At 38.7% G+C, this 22,746-nt stretch overlaps 1 protein-coding gene across 1 annotated transcript in view; it reads left to right on the forward strand.

The window, feature by feature from the left end:
* LOC124556472 (succinyl-CoA:3-ketoacid coenzyme A transferase 1, mitochondrial) overlaps positions 1–22,746 on the forward strand; it is a 99,410-nt gene that overhangs the window by 33,007 nt on the left and 43,657 nt on the right. Inside the window, exons 2-4 of the mRNA XM_047130426.1 lie at positions 2,127–2,235; positions 9,431–9,657; positions 11,970–12,226. Of these exons, the coding sequence (XP_046986382.1) occupies positions 2,127–2,235; positions 9,431–9,657; positions 11,970–12,226 (593 nt within the window). The remainder of the gene's footprint in view (positions 1–2,126; positions 2,236–9,430; positions 9,658–11,969; positions 12,227–22,746) is intronic.

Below are 22,746 nucleotides of genomic sequence, written 5' to 3' on the forward strand. Positions count from 1 at the left end.
TTATTATTATTATTACTGTTGGTATTATTATTGGCAGTGGCTTTGGTTGTATGAACTTGTTGATAAGCATGACTGCTATAGCAGAGGCTATTAATTTCACTCTCTCAGATTTAACTGAACCTAAAAATTTGTGAACACCCGGAATGTATACTCAAGAGCTGCCACTGCTTGTCAGTATTTCGTGACTGTTAGATATGTGGTTAATCCACTATCATTAGGCACTATGTGGGATATTGGTCATCACATGTCATTGTCATATTCAAGGGACAACCTAGTTGTATGAAATGAGGCAAATTTGCACATGAGAGGTCCTCTGCTCATCGTAAGTGAATATTTCTTTTAGAATTGTGCTGCTTGTTATTGTGACTGCCCAATATTTTCTGAGGAGAAGAAAATCCAGGAAGTAAAGATAAAAAATTGACTAGCATATTCTGAAGTAAAAAAAGGCTTAAAAACTACTTGTTTTTGTTTTCATGCTCGCATTTGTAATCAAAATTCTGCTACAGAAAAGGGAATTCCTCATCGTGAATTCGTTCAGCTTACACTCTCCCTTCAGCTTACAAACAGAACCAGAGGAAAAAGCAGAGATAGACCCTCACACTTCACAGAACCATTGCATCAGGCAGAAAGAAAATAAGGAATAAGTACAAAGATACTGCCATTTGAAAGAAAGATAAACTATAAACAAATGGTCAAAGCGACAAAATTAAGGATTATTTACAGAATTCTTCAGGAGTTTACTCACTCACAAAAGATATGAAGATTTGTGAACAGGCCGAGGGAACTGATAAGTACCTGAGTCATTCCTCAGCTGAAAGACAAAGTAAAAGGTGGGTTCAGGACCCACATAGTCGCAAGACTTTTTGTACAATAAATTCCTTTGGTTCTGCCTTCAGGTGACGCAGTTTGAAGACTCTTGAAAGCCCCTCTGTTAGACAACTGTGTCATCCACAGAAAGAGAGAAAAGAGAAAAAGATGGAATGCTTATTTTGTAAATGATATAAGCCATTCCACACTTCTTTACATAACTACAATCATGCAAGTGGTTGCAGTCAAAGACCATGTGCCAAGTAGAGTTGATTGGTGGGTTTGTTGTTTGGTTACCTAATTGCATGTTCCAAGGGTCACATAGAGTGATAAGGTGTAATGATGTTGAACTAGTCAGTTTACATAGTCTAAAGTTAAATGGTATTCAAATACTGTCTCATTTTTGGCACATCAAGCATCAGATGAAAATTCGTCCTATTGATGTACGTAACATGCAGATGAGGCTCTGCAACCTCCAGCTGCAGGGGTCAGGCTGTGAATAGAACAGAAAGCTACACAGAAGGGTACTGAGCAAAAAGTGATCTAGACACAGTACACCGAACTGGCAATATTTGTATATAGGAACAGATTCCAGGAATGAATGGATTAGACTGTAGATTGTCAGTGCTGCTCTTACAACTGTTAATGAAATAATGAAGGTATGACAAATTGATCTCGTGGTACAAACACGTCTGGTAACTCTCTTACTCTTGTGCTGCCTTTGCACTTGGGACTCTAAAGATGGAAATAATTCCAAAATGTGTCATTGTACGATCAATACAGTCATTGTTCACCTGCTGTATGACTCTTTGTGCGACTTAACTGTTAATGAAGCTGTGTTCTAAAGCATTCAGAGCAGCACACTTCAGTGAGGTGCTAAATATTTAGATAGCCAAAGATTGCTTTCAGAATCTGCTCTGAAGACGATTTGCATTATGTGAAATACTCATTGACAGTTGTAATGTATTTACTTTATTGTTGCTGATTACTCACTGTATATAACTAGTAGATTTTCAGTTGTTTGAGTGTTAAATCTTGTATTTGTGTGTGTGCTAACTTAATCGCGCACTTTAGAGAGAATTACTTGTGCAATGTGCACTTAGAACATCATTTGTACTCTCCAATTTATGTATGAAAAATAGTGAAGTGTGGTTGAAAAATCTAAATCTTTTGAAGAAATTGTCTATTTGTGATTCACAATCAGTGAATAGAATTTGTTAAGGAAATTAAATGGCATAACATTATGCTGTTTTATTATATCAATTTCCAAGAGAGAACTAGAGGTAACTATATGAAATGTACAATTTATTCTGTTGCAGCTATTATCTCGTTCACTGTCTGCTAAAGCATCTGGGTCAAATAAAATATATGCTAGTGCTGGAGAAGCTGTGAAGGACATTCCAGATGGAGCTAAAATTTTAGTTGGAGGTAATGTATTAATATATATGTACTCTCTCTCTCTCTCTCTCTCTCTCTCTCTCTCTCTCTCTATCTCTCTCTCTCTCTTTTTTTCAATCTGAGCACTGGCTCACCCAGCCAGTTTTAAGGGGACCTGCAGCTTAGCAAAGTGAACCATATTGCGGGTTGACTTTTCATGTATACAAAACACTGTCATATGTAACTTAATTGATGTGATAGTTAAAATCCTACCTATAGATTTTTAGTCTGACACTTATTTGCTGAGTCACGAAGTTACCGCGTAACATTGAAGATTTTTATTGTGCAAGATTTGTTTTAATGTATCAGTCACATTGACCAGGTTGGTATGCAAAGGTCGACTCCATGGCATTACTTAAAATTATTTGTTTAAGTAGGATTACTCCTGGTCTCCTGGTGCATAAATGATTTGAGCATTGGGTTTGCTCCTATGGAATCAAATAACTGTAATGCCACCAATTTGACTTGGTGATTTTATGATGTAAAAGAACTCTTAGATAGCTCGCCACATTCAGTGCTTACTTGTTTTGATAATTTTTGTGCATTGCTATGAATGAATACTAAAAACTGTACCAGGTGCACTGAAGCAGATAATGGGAACATAAAAATTCTGTTGCCATGAAAGGTGAATTGTTGCACTCGTTACTGAAAACTTTTATTTACACAATTACAGTGTTCCACATCTGTAATGGAGAGATGATTTAACTCGCATTCAATGGTTCACTCTCTTCGCTCTTGACACTGTAAGGTCACATATTCATTATTCATTCAGGAACTCTGTTGTGTGTGACTGAAGGTATCAAATAGAATTGCCCCAAGGCAGTGAAAATTCTATTCTTGCTTCTGTAAGTCTGTAGCCAGTGTGAAACACAGTATGTGATTCACTTGGTTGAGTTACACCATCTGCAATATGAAACATGTATTAATCAAAAAGTGGAAAATTTGGACTGGAGTAATGACAGTTTTATGAAAAGGATAGGTTACTACTCACCATGTAGCGGAGATGTTGGGTCACAGATAGGCACATCGAAAAGACTGTTAAACAAGTAAGCTTTCAGTAAAAAGGCCTCGTTCCAAATTAGACAACATGTACATACACACTCACAAAAATGCAGCTCACACACACATGACCTCTGTGTCTGGCTGCCAAGGTCAGACTGGTCTATCCTTTACATGCATGCATTAATGTTAATAGTGAAACTTGTAGCAGTGAGATATTGTGAAAAACTTCTAAACAAGAGGGCCAGAGTGCAAAAAATCGTTTTTAGATTTAAAAAATCATTAAAAACTATTACAACATAAATAAGTGAAAAGCTATTATGTATATCGATAACGAACACATCGGTCTGTGACATAGGTGGAAACTTAACTGAAGGAAGGTTGTCCACACACTGCGAATAATTTGTATTTTCCACCTTACAGATATCTTCAGGTCAAGGTACTATCTTCGGTTACCCCACACTACTCTCCCATTGGCTGTCTCAACCCTGATACATTGCCAACATCTGATCTGTATAGCACATCACTACAGCATATGTACACCTTGCAGTGCAGTTTCACCTTAGTGTGCTTGTTGCATTGAAAATATTCAGAGTTGAAACTGGTTTATAAAATGTCCCTCGTTTTGCCTCTGCACATGCAACAGTAAAAGATGTCATCCTTTAATGGTGTAAATTGTACAGTTAGCAGAACCAAAAATTGTGGAAAGGATTTCATTGATGACATTGTAAATATAGGAAACATAAGATATCTTATCACTAATTGGACAAGTTTCCATATGTCTTAAGCAGGAATGGCAAGGTGTGACAAACATTTAAGAATAGATGGGAAGGGCACTTGCTCATGGTTTTGAGGTTCACTGGACGTAAGGCTTCTCTTCTGTACACTGTATATTGCTGATAACAAATTTTGAGCCAGCAAATTGGTGCTTTCTTTTCCATTGTATTGGACCTCAACCATTTAAAGTGAACAACATTAGTTTAACAGTCTATTGCTATTGTATTTGTTGACACCTCCAAGAAATTCATGCAAGAGAAGAAATTAAAATATAGAGGTGCTATATAATATTTAAATATAATTATTCCAAAGAATGTAGGTAGTTTAGATTATGTATTTAACCTGATCTGATTGATACCATCAGGCCTCTTGCATCAGATCAGGGTTTCACAGGAGATGTGTTGTCTTAGTGCAGACCAGCTTGGTGTATGGTCATGAAACCTGCACAGTTATTTTGAGAAATTGGTTTCTTGGAAACATTTTTTTTCACTGCTTTTGAGCAGCTCATAGGATAAGTGTTTGGAACAACGATGATAATGTAGACATATGTGTATGGGAATAATGGCATCAGAGACGAGTGTGCATCTGGAATACAATTAGTCTGTTAAGCTTGCACACTGATAAAGAGCCCATCGACCTGAAATAATTGCTAAAGTAATCAGAATAGCTAAGCAAAAAACGGATACAAATGTAAGTGCTTCTGTGAGACTGCAGAGAAAAAGTTTCTGCAATTGAAAGCAGTTGGCATTGGCAATTCTTCTGGTGTGGTCTTCCTAAGGGAAAAGTGTGCATTTCTCCAGTTTTAATGTCGGCAATACTTTGTTGGTTGCATATCAGAGAATTTAATGTAGTTCATGTGCCTCTAAGCACAATCAAAAGTAATTAGAGCAGAGATGCATGGACCACAGGGTGCATCCAGCCCACCATTGATCTGATTGTGGCCAGCACAACACATTCATTCTTGTATTATTATTATTGTTATTATTATTATTATTATTATTATTATTTTCATTTTCTGCACGTCTTTCATTCCCTCCCAAAATGGAGAGAGCAATATCTTGTAGAACTTTGTTCTTTTGAGCCCAGTTTACCTAGCATTGGGGCAGAGGCATCCTAATTGGAATAATAACTTGTCTTGTGGCTAGATATTTCTGATCTTGCAGTTCATACATAGTAACAATGAGTAGTTTGCAGCCTGTGATACTGGCAAGTCTTTAAACCCCTGCATTATGATTTGTTTTGTTGCCATGAATTTGTGACATATTTCATTGTGATTTTCAATATCACACAAAAATTATTTTCACATTTTTCACGAGTAAGTTAATGCATCATAATTGTGAGGTAAACGTAATATACATGCAAACAAAGTTGACACTCGGCATGGTGTCTGATGAGAGTGGCTGTATATAGGAAATGCCTTAGTGGTCGCTCCCAACAGCCAGATATTTATCATTAGATTGTGATGATAATAGTTTAAGGCTGGATACAATGGGGCAAAACAAACCTTGCTCACCATCTACATGACTGTGAGGACAGTATGTTTGAGGGGGGGGGGGGGGGGGGGGGGGGGAGATAAGCAACAATGTGGAGTGGGATATTCATGAGGAAAGGAAAATAGCAAGAGGAAAAACTATGATGGAAAGGAATTGGGAATGAGGTGACCAAGGATGGGCAGAGGATGTGCTAAGGAGATGGTTACCATCTGTGCAAGTCAGTGAAACTGGTACTGTGGAATAGAGTCCAAATGACAAGCATGTTTAAGCAGCCATTGAAGTCGGTGTTTTGATGTGTAACATGTTCAGCAATCGGACTGTAGAGCTTGCAATTAGCTACAGTAGGCATTGGCCTGTCGTGCAGGTAGACAGCTGGTCAATTGTCATACCTATGTAAAATTGCAGATAGTAGTAACAACATAGCTGGCAGGTGATGTAACTGCTTTCACATTTTGTCATACCTTCAGATATTGCACATAGAAAGTGATATGCTTCTTGGGAATAGGGAGGGTTGCACCATAATGGAGTAACCAGCAGAGGTACCAGTGGAGCTCTATTTGCAGAGTTCTTTAGACAAATAAGGTGTGGCTGTTCTAGAGTTGTCATTGTGAGTAGGAAAATGAATTTAGGGGACAGATTTTGGATTGAACCTAATTTTTTTATGAGTTGTTGTATACTGTACTGTGCTATACTTCTGAAGTGGAATCATGGTGACAAGGTTAGTAAATTAAATATATCAGAAAGCTGCCAGAAACTCTCAGCCATATAATTGCTATAGCTAAAGAACACATTTGTGAACTCCTTGCCAGCAGGAAGGATATTAAGCCAGAAATTATTTTCAAGTTATTAATTACTGTTCACCCTCTGACTGTGATGTTGAAATCACTGGGAAGGAATTTGCTGAGGCAAAATGAAGACAGTTTGGAGGGGCAAATTTCTGGAGAGTTAGACGGAGGCTGCAAGAAAAGAGAGGAGGAGATCACAGTTAGAGGGATATTTATTGTGGATAAAACAAGGTTTTAAAGTTTATTTTGGACAGTCTTTGTGCAAGAAGATGAGTGGCAAAGAAACGTTTTCGTTGAAGAGAGCAAATAAAGGAAATCAGTTCCTTGACCAGGTCCACATGGTTAAACCTGGATTTGGGGGCTAAAGGTGAGTCTTTTTGAGATTTACACAGGGCTCAGAGATTTTTAAGCGGTAAGTTGATGACAATCTGTGTGGAAAGGGTATTTGGAAGTTGTGCTTTTGCGAGAAGTATCTATAGCTACAGCCATACTCTACAAACCACCATGAAGTGCATTGCAGGGGGTATGTTCCATTGTGCCAGTAATTATGGTCTCTTTCTGTTCCATTTACTTATGGAGTGCAGGAAGAATGATATAAGGAAAGCTTCTGAGGCAGAGTGGATCAGCAAGGCAGGGTATGGTGTTACAATGGGTTGAAGAGAGGGGTGCGTGGGAGAAAAAGAGTTCTTATGGTGGGTAGTGGTTTTACCTGATGGGAGCAGAATATAATGGTAGCACAGGAAATTAGTTGTTCTGCTGTCCAGAACATAAACACCCGCTAGTAAATCTGCTACCTGTTTCATCTCAAGAAGTTCCTACACTATGGATACCACACTTTTGGGAAGCTGGAGCTATGTGCATATGCTGATAATCTCACATGAGGTTTTACTGACAATATCTAGTACAGGTAGTTCATGAAGATATCTACTACAAAGTTTCTTCTCATCCCCAGAATTAGATTATAGTTTTCGTTCCATAGACCCAAAAATGAGATGAGTTTGACCGGTGTGGAACAAGTCGCAAAGTATAACATAAAAAACATAAAACATTTGAATATAATATTCACTTTCCTGATCACTTGTCAGGAGATTGTAAAAATATGTGAATACATGATGGTAAACTGGAACTGCTAATATTTACAGAATTAATACACTGTCAGAATGAAACACTGTTATGCACTTTCAGTAAATTTATCGTCATCATCTCAGCCTTTTCTCACATCATGTGGGGTCGACGTTGCTTTGCTGTATCCTTCTCTTTCATAAATACCTATCCATTGTCTTTTCTCTGAGCCATCCTTTCTCCCTTAGGTCCCCTGCTACCTTGTCTTTCCATCTCAGTATTGGTCTTCCTCTTCTCCTTGATCCTTAGATTTCTAGGTCTTCAACTCTTCTCCCCACGTAGTACTCCCATCTTCTCTGCACATGTCCATACCACCTTAGCCTACTTTCTTGGATCTTCTTCCCTGTGGGCCCTACTTTTACTGTTCCCCTCATGTACTCATTCCTTACTCCCTGCCGGTCCGGGGGTTTGAATAGGCCTGAGGTATTCCCGCCTGTCGTACGAGGCGACTACAAGGAGTTTCACACGTTTCGGCCTTAATGTGATGAGCCCCTGTAGGGTATGACCTCCATTCTTCAAAATTTTCCTGAAGAGCAAGCCAATTGGGGAAAGGCGCCTTACAAGGTGCATTGTGTCCATCGTGCATTGAGATCTTTAGCCCACTTTCTCGTCGTCACATTGCAGTCCTGCCCATTCTCCATCTCTTGGGTGAGGACGCCTTCCTGGGTGTGTTTTCCACCATGCACTATGCAGTGTAAATTTCCGCGTCAACGATGACCATGGACTGCCTTGCACCTAATACCCAGCACGGCAGCCAGTACCTTTTCTAGCCTTTTCTCACTCATTTTCCATCCATTTACTCTCCCGATCTTGCACCTCATAGTTCATTCCCTTGCAAGATCTGTACCATACACCCACCCATGCAGCCCACTTCAGTCCTGTCACAGGCATTTCCTATGCAGTAAAAGTGTAATTAAATATGGCAGCAGCCACATCTTCTGTAATGTGCATTATAGTGAAAGTTGTCCTGGTTTTGAACTGTTGTGCACGTCAATATCGGTCACCACTGGTAGCGAATGAAATTTAGTCTCCTTCTGGGCATCTTGCCCTGAGTAACAAAAACCAGTGTTGAATGCTCTCCTCCGTAGGTCACTGTGGCTCACTTCAGTGGTGATATAATTTCATTCATTGTTTACTACAGCAACACACAATTGACTTTTATGTAAACTGAAGGGGAGAAAGTAAAGGGAAGGAACTAATGATATCAGATGCATGGAGACCTTGTGCGGCTGCATGAATGAACATTGCCAAATTATATCTAATCACATACTTGACCACCTAGTTGGTGCACATTATAATTTCATTGACTTTTAACAGTTGCTTGAACATCCTTACTATTTGGATCCAGCCTCCCTCCCCATTCCTGGCCAGCTACAACTTCTCTGAAATGCACAGAGTGAAACTGTCCTTCCAACAAAAACTCCGTTCTCACAATCCCCCTTGCTTAAACCTATGTCAGTTCCCATCTGCTATATTCCAATCCCTGTCTGTTACTCTGTCAGTTCTTGCTATATCCCATGCCAATTCTCTCCTGCCCAAAATGTTTTACTCCTCTTTCCTCCCCTTCCCATCCTGTTCCTCACATCTCCCTTCCTCCTGAGCATTTTTTAAATTGCTACTCATATTAATCTGTGTTATCCTACTGTTCAACATTGCCACTGGTGGTCCTGTCCCCTCTCCTGCCTTCCAGTGCTACTGTACCTCTTCCTTTCCTTTGTGGCTTCTCCCCTATGCTGGTGGTTCACTCCTTTGTCCCCTCCACCTGCTACCAGCTGTCTGTGTTCTGACAACATCATACCAACCGTCATTGTTACTTAGACTCCAGACCAAATGCAAATAATACCAAATTATGCATAAACCTAATGTTTTGATAGTTTGCTAGTATTTGAATTTTCGCGCAAGTGTCTTATTCATTCATATGTAATAATGAGACATAGTGAACAGAACTACTTTTTAATTTAAGTAAAACATTTTTCCAATCATATTATACTGGGTTTTCCATTGTTCAAGGTTTTGGACTCTGTGGAATACCGGAAAATTTAATATCTGCATTACTGGAGACAGGCGTGAAAGATCTGACTGTTATAAGCAATAATGCTGGAGTAGATAATTTTGGCTTGGGACTGCTGTTAAAAGAACATAGAATTCGGCGTATTATAGCGTCCTATGTTGGTGAAAATGCAGAATTTGAAAGGCAGTATCTTGCTGGTGAATTGGAAGTTGAACTTACACCTCAGGTGAGCAAGAATGTTAAGAGTGTATGCTGCCTACTGATGAGTAACTATTCTATTACAATTACTAGTATATTTATAGTCTTCGATTACATTTCTACCATAATCATATTTTTTTCATGTATGATACACTGTATTAATATGTACCAGCCATGAATGTGTGTGTTTCTCAAACTTACTCCTCACATTAAATAACTAAATCTATTATTTGAATGTTTTGTGAACCCATATCCAGACTGGGTGGCACACCAGCCCCTGTTGTTAGTCAGCAGTGGGGATTCGATCTTGGAGCAGTGTGCCTCCCTGTGTCCCAGAAGCTGGTGCTTTAATGCATGTGACTATCTGGATGGGTTACTTCAATTAGTATTACTGCTGAAAAGATTGCAAGTGCAAGATAAACTTCTTAATTTTTTTAAAAAATTGTCAAGTATTAAATATCCTCACTAGTAGATGGAAGTGATGTATTTTAAATATTGTGATGAATGAGAAGGGGTAAAATTGCTGTTTGGACTAGTAGTTTATAATGTTAAAAACAATAATTTGTTAGTGGCAGTAGTTTGAAGAACAGATGAAATTTTAACAAACTTGTGCCCCAGAACTGTTACCAGTTGTTTGTATAAATATATAGAGGGTTATAAGTAATTGTAGATTACTTGTTCTTGAAATCATGTACATAAAGATTAAAGCTTATTTCATTGAACTGGAAAAATATTTAAGAAGTTTTTCTCATTTAAATATAAACAGCATATGTTTTAATGTATTTAGATATAAACTATGTTATTCAGATTTATTTTATTTTCATTAATTGATCTCTGGAATGGTTACACACATTTGGATTTTGCTGACTACATGTCTGATGTTTGGTGTAGTTTAGTCACTTAACATCAGCTGTGTATGTAGATAAAGAATTCATATCCCATAGCAGGCTCTATCCGTTCCTTGTTGTCCTGAAAACTGTTGACTCGAGACAAATGTACAAAGCAAGGAGACATCTTGATTGAGAAACTGGTCTCATTTGGTAGGCATTTGTTTCAAATTCGTGTATGGTCACCCTAATTTATGTTTTCTGCAGTTTTCTCAAATCACTTCAAGTGAATACAGGGGCAGTTCCTCAGAACAAGTTATGATGAATTTTGTATAAGGTAACTGCCCCAGCTGAGCTCATGCACCATCTCTGATGATTAGGGATCTTAAGAATTCACAATGCAGTAAGCATCTCAGTGTAATGTACACTGTTTATTGTTGTGCCCCTTTCCCCATAATGTTCCAGTACTGGACCTTGTGCGTCCCAAAAAACCGTAAGCATCGGTTTTCCTGTGGACTGTAGGGTCTTGAACTTTTTCTTGCACGGCGAATTTGGATGTTTCCATTCCATACTCTGCCATTTACTCTCCAGCTCCTAATGATGGATCCATGTTTCATCACCAGCAATGACCCAAAGAAGTTGTCCTCTTCATTACCATAGCAATACAAATGTTTTTTGCAGATGTCCAAGTGCATTTGTTTATGCAACTGTGTGAGTTGTTTTGGGACTCACCTTGCATAAACTTTATGAAACGCAAGTCTGTTGTAGGTGATTTCATAAGCAGAACCGTGACTAATTTGCAGACAATGTGCCACTTTGTCAATAGTTAATCGTCTGTCTAAGAGAATCATTTTACGTGAACACTCAATGGTTTCTTCATTTGTCGCGGTAAACGGTCATCCGGCTCCTTCATCATGCATAACACTTGTGCAACCATTTCAGAATTTTTCAACCCATTTGTAGACACTCCGTTGTGGCAAAACACTGTTCCCATACTGCAGTGAATTTGGGCCCCTGATACACCTTCTGGTCACAAAAAGCAGATCACTGAGCGTTGCTCTTCTTTGGTGCAAATAGACAACAGAGCAGCCATGGTTAACAGTGTGGCAGTGATAATGGAACTAACCTAGCAGCTTGAAACTTGCAAAGATATAACAACAAATAAATAAAGCATGCATTATCAATGTAAAACAACAGTACTACCAAAATAAACAGAAATATAACTAAATTGCGTATAGTAATTGACTTACCCTCGTAACTGAAAGAAATGTTGTGGATGTTGTTCAGTTAAGAAATGAAAAGCACAGCACACAGTTATTTGGGCTTTGTGTATTTCATTGTTGTTCTCTGTTTAAGCAGCTTATTTAAGACTTATCTGCAGTATTCAGAAATATATACTCCTAGAAGGAACAAACAAACAAATTTCAGCTCTTTATCATTTGCTCCTACTAATGTCATCATAGTGGAACTGCCAGGTGTAAACATAAAATAATGTTAGCTTTTGTATTTTCAGGGAACTCTTGCAGAACGTATCAGAGCTGGAGGAGCTGGCATACCAGCCTTTTACACACCCACTGCTTATGGGACATTAGTCCATGAAGGAGGTGCTCCTATTAAATACTCATCTTCTGGGAAAGTGGAAATAGCAAGCAAAAAGAGAGCATCTGCATCTTTTGATGGGAAAAATTATATTTTGGAAGAGGCAATAACTGGTGACTATGCAATTGTAAAGGCCTGGAAAGCTGACCCTGTTGGAAATCTAATATTTAGGTATACTTATGTTTTATAACCATTACACATTCATAATACGTGTTCAGTTTTGCATCTTGATCATCATGGGGCCCCTTAAAAATGACAGGACACGCATTATTTACAAGTTCAATTCAATTAATATGATTGCACACCTGTCATTTGTTTAACAACGAGTTTAGCAACAGATGGCAAATGTTTCCATGCATTTAGATAAGTTAACTGAGATTTTGCAACCAGGTGTTTCCAGACAGTTTTGAGACACACAAAAATATCCTACTCTTATGATTGATGACAGCTGATATATATGTTTAAAAGTTTAATGATTCTAAGGTGTCAAACTCTGTGATACCATTTTAGATGTGAAATAGTAAACATGGGAAATCCAATAAAAGTGCATTTTATTAACAGATTGCAATATGAATTTTTGTGTAATAAGACTTAAGGTTTCATAAAATCTCAGAGGTAATACTTGCATTAAAAAAACAGATTGTCAATTTTAGCTGCAATTATTTAGTGCTAGATGGAATAGTGTTAAAGTTTAGATTTTGCATAAGAATACCATTGAAACAATTAATCTGTAGTATATTTATACAGCAAGTCGATAGTAATGTTCTTGCATTTTACATTTTCCTGGTTTTTACATTCATTTTTGTCGGTCCCAACAGAAGTCCTATTCACTGAATACAATGCTTTTCCATCATTAACAATTCCATATTTAAAAAAAAAAAAAAAAAAAAAAAAAAAAAAAAAAAAAAAAAAAAATTTATGCATTTTGAGCTTTCCTTTACATTATCACGACCTTTAACATTGATTTTCATACAAATTTCTGCAAAAAGTAAGTCATATTCCTGCTCAGAGTCAGCCTTGGAACAAAGCATAAAATGCAGACTATGCAAAAGGTTATTGATCATGTAACATAGCGTTCGTGCAGTAAGCAAGATTTACATTATCGGTGTGTTGGGTCACAGCGGCCTTTATTATAGGGTCTCAGTGTCTAGAAGGGTGGGCAAGTATGCCGAGTTGCTTTGTAATGATCATGAAGGCAGTGGCCGAGAGCTAACACACACAAATGCGCATTTCCTTCATTGTTCTGATCGTGTCTAATGGTGTTAATAAAACACAGAAGCTAAAGGCTTTCATGAAACCACATTAAAAAGATATCGAATGTTCTAATGTGAGACTTATTATTGATAATCTTTATAAAATTACAGTAAATAAAACTTATAACACAATATTGATTAAAACACTAAAATTGGCAGACTCCATAAACACAGAAGAATAGGCACGGAATCCACAGCTTGTTGCCGACAAGGAGGTCACTCATCTCAGGGATGTCCTGAGTGAGAAAGAGGGCGGAAATTTTCGTCATGTTAAAGAGCATCATGAGTAGGAACGTTTACGTCTGACATCAGGTTGAACCAACCTAAGACTGCGTGCCTAGTACGGATTAGCGTATTTCACATGGAAGCAACAATAATTTGTGAAAGCCCATTGTAGAAACAGCCATCTTCAAAAGTGGTGTTTATTTGTGTAGATGACTGTGAAGTTAAATTAAAGCTGTTGTAACAAAACACATTGAGCAGAATGAAGGTTGCTGCTAGAGTCATTACCATCAGATCATTTAAGTCGTCACAGCTGAAAGCAGAATACAGTAGACAGCAGATGTTCCGAATCGTGCCAACATGTCACGAAAAGAACTAGGCAAAAAAGTTTTCTTGCATTAAAAGATAAAAATGGTTATTGGATATTTAATTAAGAATTCTGAAACAAAATCCTCCATTAGATTGAACTTCATTAACAGTAGTCAGTAAAATTTGAATTCTGCCTTTTTCATATAGTGAGTACCTCTCTGAATGCAACAACAGCTGCAATTCTAACAGTGATCCCAAAAAAAAAAAAATATCGTACCGGTAATAATAAGCGCACACGCACTTGTGTAAGAGTCACGTTCTGTAGTAACTTGAATCAGTGCCTACGAGTAAACTGGTTAGAAAAGATGAACGTATTTCTTTGGAAGAAAAAATGATGCTTCTACAATGTGTAGATTTGCATGTTGGGTCACGAGTTCAATTAGCGGAGAACCTAAGACTTTTCAATTCCCGCCTGAACATGATTTTAAAAAAATCAGCCCAGCAGTCTAGTTCCATGGCAAAAAAGCATACAGACATTTGGCCGTCAGTTTATGATTCTTTGGGTAAACTCGTAGCACAGTGGTGGCAGGGTTAGTGAAGTTACCCAGATAATAAATTTTGACACTGGCAGGAATAGTTACAGAACTAGTGACGACAAGACTGTTTGTTACAATGAGGAAGGAGAAGAAATGGGGACTCACACAAGTTATGAAAGAATATGATGAGCCAAATTTATATAAAAATTTCGTAATAGTACTTTTTGATCTCGTGCTTCAGAAGCTAGAGAGTATGAATGAAATGTGAAACTATTTCCTAACATAAAATCTTTTGCTTGTAGTAGGACTAATAGGCAATTGATATTGGTACTTTGTGAATTATATTGTGTTGTGTTACAAAAATGACCATTTGTGCCAAAACAGTCTTGTTTATTTGGCGTGTGTGACAACTGCTGCAATATTAACAGCTTTTGTAGTATTAGACAACAACATTTCGTTTTTTCATGTAGCAAAGCATTGATGAACTTTGATGAGGTAATAGTCTTTCCCAGAAAGGAAAGTATGCCACATAAAGCTGTGGCAAGATTAGAGGCAAAAAAAAAAAAAAAAAAAAAAAAAAAAAAAAAAAATTCTAGGATTTAAGGATTGGAGAAATGTGTACTGTCTTGCTTGTTTCTTGTCTTTACTGGTTTTATGTATCCTATATTTAATTTTATGTTGCACAAAACAGCAAGTTGTTAGCTAATAGGCAGTAAAGACTGCAAATTTTCTTAAGAGTTCTTGTTCTGCTGGTTACAAATAATCCCATTCAGTATTAATTGTGAGTTTTAAGTGGGGTAGGATTTCAAACCAGCCAACTGGGAGCAGGAGAGGCACAACAGGACATTTTAATTTCCACTGTCCTGAATGTAGTTTGACGGCATCCATTACAAAATATTATATGTCTGAATTCCACAGAGCGAAATACAGAGACGTGCGATGGAAGAATGCTGTGTGAAGATGCGTGGCACTGCACTTTGGCAGACTTAATACCAAATGACATGTCTTAGGTGCCCTTGAGCACATATGTTTTATGTATGAGAATCTTCAGAACGATGTGCACTACAAAATGAAGATTTTTTGGCGTCCTAACTCAAACGCTCGATGGAGGGGGAACGCCACTATCTATTATTGCCCCAGTTAGAAAATATCGTAGATCCAGACCTGATGTACAGAGCAACCTTGAGTTGTAGTGGGGAGGTGGTAGTCTCCACGTGACCCATGTTTACGTTAAGTGATTTTGCTGTTTCCTCTTTATTTATTGCTCTCGCGTCAAATGGAAGCAAAACAGGTTTCTGTGGCTGGGAGCTATCAAGTGAATTAAAATATATTCACGTAATTACAGAAGGCTAAAATATGTTATGGTTTCAGATTTTATTTCATTTCCACCTTCCTGACAGTCAAGCATTAATCTCCTTGCAGAACAGTGAAGTTATTTTTGTTGGTTTGTTAAAGAAATTTGGCTTTTATTAATCTTTTCTGCTGAGGCAGTCAATTTATCTGAAACGAAGGGTTTAATCCCACACTATTGGCTAGTTTCAACTGTTCGCTGCATTTCGAGTGCATGTTTTCATCTTATAGCACGTATGGCATTATGCCATAATAAAGAACCAAACATGAGATAACACAGTACTGGTACTCCAAGAAAATCTACATCCCAAAAACCACATTGAAAAGCTTAATATCAGGTCGAGGCCTACTGCTCTGGGAATCTGGACATACGAATGTGCACTTTAAATGAGTATGTTTCAGTATGGGTCACGAAATTCTGATACTCTTAGAGTATCCTCTGATGTCTTGTTTCTTTTATGACATAATGTAAGATCTTTTAAAGTTTAACACGTACGAACTTAACAGGCTTCCTACATCATCACAGCTGCGCAAGTGTGGTGGCGCCTGTTATCTTGCGCTCTCTGGCAACTGCTGAAACGAACCTATTTCTAACACATCGCAGGAAAATATTGTGAATGATGGTTTGAAAAGCATTACTTTCAAAGTAAATTTCCTTTTACGCAAGTTGAACTCTGAGCGAGAATGTACGATGAATTTCTTAAATCAGAGAGCGTTTGACTCTGATTTAAAAATAAACTCTTTGATGACGAGCCATTTAGATGAATTTCGAGCCCAGAAGATCAGACATTAATGTCGTTATTGAAATTTTACTGGCGCATTTGTGTGATGTATCTTAAAGTGTAATACGCGGATAAAAGACTAACATTATATGTGAAAGCTTTGCTTCTCTAGCAGTGTATTAATCTTAGAGACCAATAATGTATGTGAAAGCTTTTCTTTTCGTGTAGCAACTCTATGTATATTAATTTAAACCATTAACTCTTCCTGTTTGTGTGTTCGCGCTACTTAACAGTGATGTTGCTATTGGCTGACTACATCATGTGACCTAAGCTCTGAATATCTACTGTCATCGGCTGGCGAGATCACGTGACATGAGCTTACAAAAGCACATCGCAATCTCGATTTCAATGCTTCGGAAAGTAACATGCGGTGTTTGGTGGAATTTGAATTTATACTTTAATAATACGAAAATATGCACCGTACATGTTGCTGTACATCAAAGATCTTTCCAAAATGTGTATTTTCCCCTGAGTTTCATTTTCTAAAGCACTTGGAAATTCTATGCCCATGTATAAAACCCTAACCGTTCAAAGGATTGATAAGTTATACAGTTCCAAGAGAACATGAAATCCAGGAGGAATCTGGGAATTTTTTTTTTTTCTTGTCCACGTATACACCCTGGCCTGAGAAGGTTCGGGATCTGGTGTAATATAGGACTCATTAGACTGACAGTATTATGAAAAGGATAGTTGCTACTCACCACACAGCGGAGATGCTGAGTCAGAGATAGGCACAACAAAAAGATTGTCAAACAAAGCTTTTGGCCAAACAGGCCTTCATCAGAATTACACACACACACACACACACACACACACACACACACACACACACACGACCATAGTCTAGCTGCCAAAGGCAGACTGTATGCAGTAGCACATGATGGGTGGTGGGGGTAAGGAGGAGGCTGGGGAGGGGAGGGGGAGGGGGGATGGATGGCTGGATGGGGTTGGGGGACAGTAAAATGCTGCTTGCAGTAGCATACAGAGACAAGGTGGGGATAGGGTAGGGCAGCTATGTGCAATTGGGAGGTTAGATGGAAGGCAAGGGAGGGGGGGGGGGGCAGTGGAAAAGCATTGTTGGAATAGAGAGGGCTTGTAGTGTTGGAATTGAACAGGGAAGGGGATAGGTGAGTAAAGGACAATGACTAATGAAAACTGAAACCAGAAGGGTTATGGGAACGAAGGATTTATTGTAGGGAGAGTTGCCATCTGTGCAATTCAGAAAAGATGGTGTAGGTGGGAAGGATCAAGATGGGTCAGGTGGAGAAGCAGTCATTGAAATGAAGAGCGTTGTTGGGCAGCGTGCTCAGCAACTGGGTGGTCTAGCTGTTTCTTGGCCACAGTTTGTCAGTGGCCATTCATGCAGACCAAAGGCCTGTTAGTTGTCATGCCCATGTAGACTGCAGCACAGTTATTACATCTTAGCTTGTAGATCACATGACTGGTTTCACAGGTAGAGATAGGTGTTGCTTGTGACCAGACTGGGGTAGGTGGTGGTCGGAGGATGTATGGGACAGGTCTTGCATGGAGGTCTGTTGCAGGGATATGAGCCATGAGGCAAGGGGGTTGGAAGCAGGGTTTGTGTAGGGATGGACAAGGTTTGGTGGGTGGCAGAATACCACTGTGGAAGGAGTGGGAAGGATAAGGGTAGGCTATACCTCATTTCAGGGCACAGTGAGAGGTAGTCGAAACCCTGGCAGAAAATGTGATTCAGTTGTTCCAGTCCTGGGTGGTTCTGAATCATGAAGAGAATGTTCCTCTGAAATCGGACAGGGGGTCATTGGAAGGCAGTGGTTGACTGGAGAGATAAGGCACGGGAGATCTGCTTTTCTACAAAGTTGGCAGGGTAATCTCAGTAAGACCTTTGATGTGTTTCAAGAGAGGCTGCTTGTCACCACAGATGCGACAGCCATGTTTGGCTAGGCTGTATGGAAGGGACCTCTTGGGAATGTGTGGCAGCTGTCGAAGTGGAGGTATTGCTGGTGGTTAGTAAGTTTGATATGTATGGAGGTACTAATGAAAAATATGTTCATGTGTGTTGACAGCACTATTGAAACCATTATTCATTGGTCTTCTAGCTATCCAACAGAACTAAATTGTATAAGGCCAATGAAAGAAACAATGTGGTGTGTATCTAACTGCAAGTACCATCTCAAAAAATTATCAAAATGTCCCTAAGTTTTCGTTATGAATAATTATTCTGGGGAGGCAACTTTTAATTAAGCTGTTTGTAACTTGAGTAATAGTGTTCGCAGCCACTGCACACAATACTACTACTTATAAATGTGGGTATCAAAATAAATTCAAGGTAAATTTCTGCCCACATCTTGTAAACAATCACATACTACATTATATTAGATAATTTGGACTAATGTAACATCTATCAAGATTGCAACCCCACGACAGAAACTGTCGTGGTTACAACAATACTGTTAACAGGATTGTGAACTAGTTGCGTTGTTGTCATATGCATCCATTGAAATTAGGAGGCATTTTGCAGCACGTGGAGTTTCTGTAAAGGTGGGTGAAAGTAAGGCAGGCATTGACTGAGAGCATCACACATGTGCAAGATTGAGATAAATTGTTGACCATTTTGTACTTACAAGGAGAGGTCCCTAGCAGTGAGTAAGACTTTCTGGAATCATCTGTACGGTGATGTAGGTTGGGGTTCCATGTGCCAAACCGTGCAGCCATTCGCCCTGATGTGTCTGTGTTTGCAAGTAATCAAAATTTTGTGTGATGCTCTAAAACTTAAGATGAAGGCTATGTAACAAACTGGTTGTGCAGGGTGCAGTTGCTCTCAGTTTTTCTTCCTGTCAATCTTTTTCCATGTGGAATCTTTGTTGTTTTGATTTTATGTATTTTTATGTATTAACTTTGATTTAATTTCTTCAGTTTTAGCGTCCTATATTTTTGTCCATGTTACTACCTTCATTATATCTGATCCTGATTTTGCATGAATTTTGTTTTATTTATAATCTATTTTTACTTTTAAATCTGTATCTGCTATACTTTGCCTGTAGTGCAATAAGAATTTGTTTAAAATGTTTGTATGACAGTTACCATCCACAATATTTTTATTACAAATAGGTTATTTTGTCTTTCGTTTTTTGACTGATACATCAGCAGTTCCAAATGTTTAAACATTATGGTAGCTAAGTAAAAATAATTTAATTCACATGCTCATGTATTCAAAATAGAAAAAGAATAATAGGAAGGAAATGAGGAGCAATTAAAGCAGTTACCTGGTGATTAAAATTATGTGACAAAGGAATAAAAATTAAAAATATAGGTTTAACCCAGTTAATTGAATAAAAATAATTACCAAAGCCATTCCAATAAAGACTTAAAAATAAAAGATGAAATTTTAACCCACAACCTCTTGCATGTGCAGCTTGTACATTAACAATTACACTGCACAATCAGTCTGTTGCATTTCCTCGTTATGAAAGCTGTAGAGATCCAAGTGAAATTCTGAAATTTTTTGTCATCTATTACTCACAAAAGAGGCCCCACTAGGGTGAATGCCTGCAGGGTGTGATACCTGGAACCTTGACCCACCTCACTAGAAAGACTATTTCAAAAAGCCGTTCCCGCTGCTGGGGACCTCTCCTTTAAAATGGAAGAGTCCAGCATTTTAGTAACTGACAGGTTTGATTTTTGCGTTTTAGACAGGTACATGCCAAGTAAAACTGTGAGGGACGGGAAAAACCCACCGTGGTACAACAACAAAGTTAGGAAACTACTGCGAAAGCAAAGAGAGCTTCACTCCAAGTTTAAACGCAGCCAAAACCTCTCAGACAAACAGAAGCTAAACAATGTCAAAGTTAGCGTAAGGAGGGCTATGCGTGAAGCGTTCAGTGAATTCTAAAGTAAAATTCTATGTACCGACTTGACAGAAAATCCTAGGAAGTTCTGGTCTTACGTTAAATCAGTAAGTGGCTCGAAACAGCATATCCAGACACTCCGGGATGATGATGGCATTGAAACTGAGGATGACACGCATAAAGCTGAAATACTAAACACCTTTTTCCAAAGCTGTTTCACAGAGGAAGACCGCTCTGCAGTTCCTTCTCTAAATCCTCGCACAAACGAAAGAATGGCTGACATCGAAATAAGTGTCCAAGGAATAGAAAAGGAACTGGAATCACTCAACAGAGGAAAGTCCACTGGACCTGATGGGATACCAATTCGATTCTACACAGAGTACGCGAAAGAACTTGCCCCCCTTCTAACAGCCGTGTACTGCAAGTCTCTAGAGGAACGGAAGGTTCCAAATGATTGGAAAAGAGCACAGGTAGTCCCAGTCTTCAAGAAGGGTCGTCGAGCAGATGCGCAAAACTATAGACCTATATCTCTGACGTCGATCTGTTGTAGAATTTTAGAACATGTTTTTTGCTCGAGTATCATGTCGTTTTTGGAAACCCAGAATGTACTATATAGAAATCAACATGGATTCCGGAAACAGCGATCGTGTGAGACCCAACTCGCTTTATTTGTTCACGAGACCCAGAAAATATTAGATACAGGCTCCCAGGTAGATGCTATTTTTCTTGACTTCCGGAAGGCGTTCGATACTGTTCCGCACTGTCGCCTGATAAACAAAGTAAGAGCCTACGGAATATCAGACCAGCTGTGTGGCTGGATTGAAGAGTTTTTAGCAAACAGAACACAGCATGTTGTTATCAATGGAGAGACGTCTACAGACGTTAAAGTAACCTCTGGCGTGCCACAGGGGAGTGTTATGGGACCATTGCTTTTCACAATATATATATAAATGACCTAGTAGATAGTGTCGGAAGTTCCATGCGGCTTTTCGCGGATGATGCTGTAGTATACAGAGAAGTTGCAGCATTAGAAAATTGTAGCGAAATGCAGGAAGATCTGCAGCGGATAGGCACTTGGCGCAGGGAGTGGCAACTGACCCTTAACATAGACAAATGTAATGTATTGCGAATACATAGAAAGAAGGATCCTTTATTGTATGATTATATGATAGCGGAACAAACACTGGTAGCAGTTACTTCTGTAAAATATCTGGGAGTATGCGTGCGGTACGATTTGAAGTGGAATGATCATATAAAATTAATTGTTGGTAAGGCGGGTACCAGGTTGAGATTCATTGGGAGAGTCCTTAGAAAATGTAGCCCATCAACAAAGGAGGTGACTTACAAAACACTCGTTCAACCTATACTTGAGTATTGCTCATCAGTGTGGGATCCGTACCAGATCGGGTTGACGGAGGAGATAGAGAAGATCCAAAGAAGAGCGGCGCGTTTCGTCACAGGGTTATTTGGTAACCGTGATAGCGTTACGGAGATGTTTAACAAACTCAAGTGGCAGAATCTGCAAGAGAGGTGCTCTGCATCGCGGTGTAGCTTGCTCGCCAGGTTTCGAGAGGGTGCGTTTCTGGATGAGGCATCGAATATATTGCTTCCCCCTACTTATACCTCCCGAGGAGATCACAAATGTAAAATTAGAGAGATTAAAGCGCACACGGAGGCTTTCAGACAGTCATTCTTCCCGCAAACCATACGCGACTGGAACAGGAAAGGGAGGTAATGACAGTGGCACGTAAAGTGCCCTCCACCACACACCGTTGGGTAGCTTGCGGAGTATAAATGTAGATGTAGATGTAGATGTAGATTATCATGGACTGCTTTATTCTCAGGATATTGGAATCTGTCACATATTGGGTGACTGATATTTTTAGTTTTTTGCAGAATGATTTCTTCTTAATAAACTAATGTTATATGGCAGTCAATGATGCAGTCACAGAATTTCTGAATGGGTGTAACTCCACATGGGAGCATATGTATCTGTGTATTTATTGTTGTTCTTGTTGGAAGAGGTATCACACCATAGCTGATGAGAGTAGATCTTTTGACAGAAATCAGTATAAGTAGGATGTTGGATTGATATTCATTTGCTCCATTCACTACCAACCTTTGCTTTCAATACTGTGCTCAAAGAGTATCATTATTGAAGATATCAGCAAATCGAAACTATTTCAGCTTCAAATACATACAACATTTTTGTGATCTTTGTGTGCTATGTCACCTTTTGTTTAAGTGTGTGTAGAAGCACTGTTGTCTACTAACTGTGGTTGACTGTATTGGCTGCTCTTAAAAAAACTGTCAGCACTGGCCACAGCTATTTGCCTTTTAATGAAACAGCTACTTCCCTTAGCCACCAAGATGCAAATCTTCTTGGAGTAAACAACTAATATTTTATCAAAG

Source organism: Schistocerca americana, chromosome X, assembly GCF_021461395.2.
Source record: "Schistocerca americana isolate TAMUIC-IGC-003095 chromosome X, iqSchAmer2.1, whole genome shotgun sequence".
Lineage (NCBI taxonomy): Eukaryota > Metazoa > Arthropoda > Insecta > Orthoptera > Acrididae > Schistocerca > Schistocerca americana.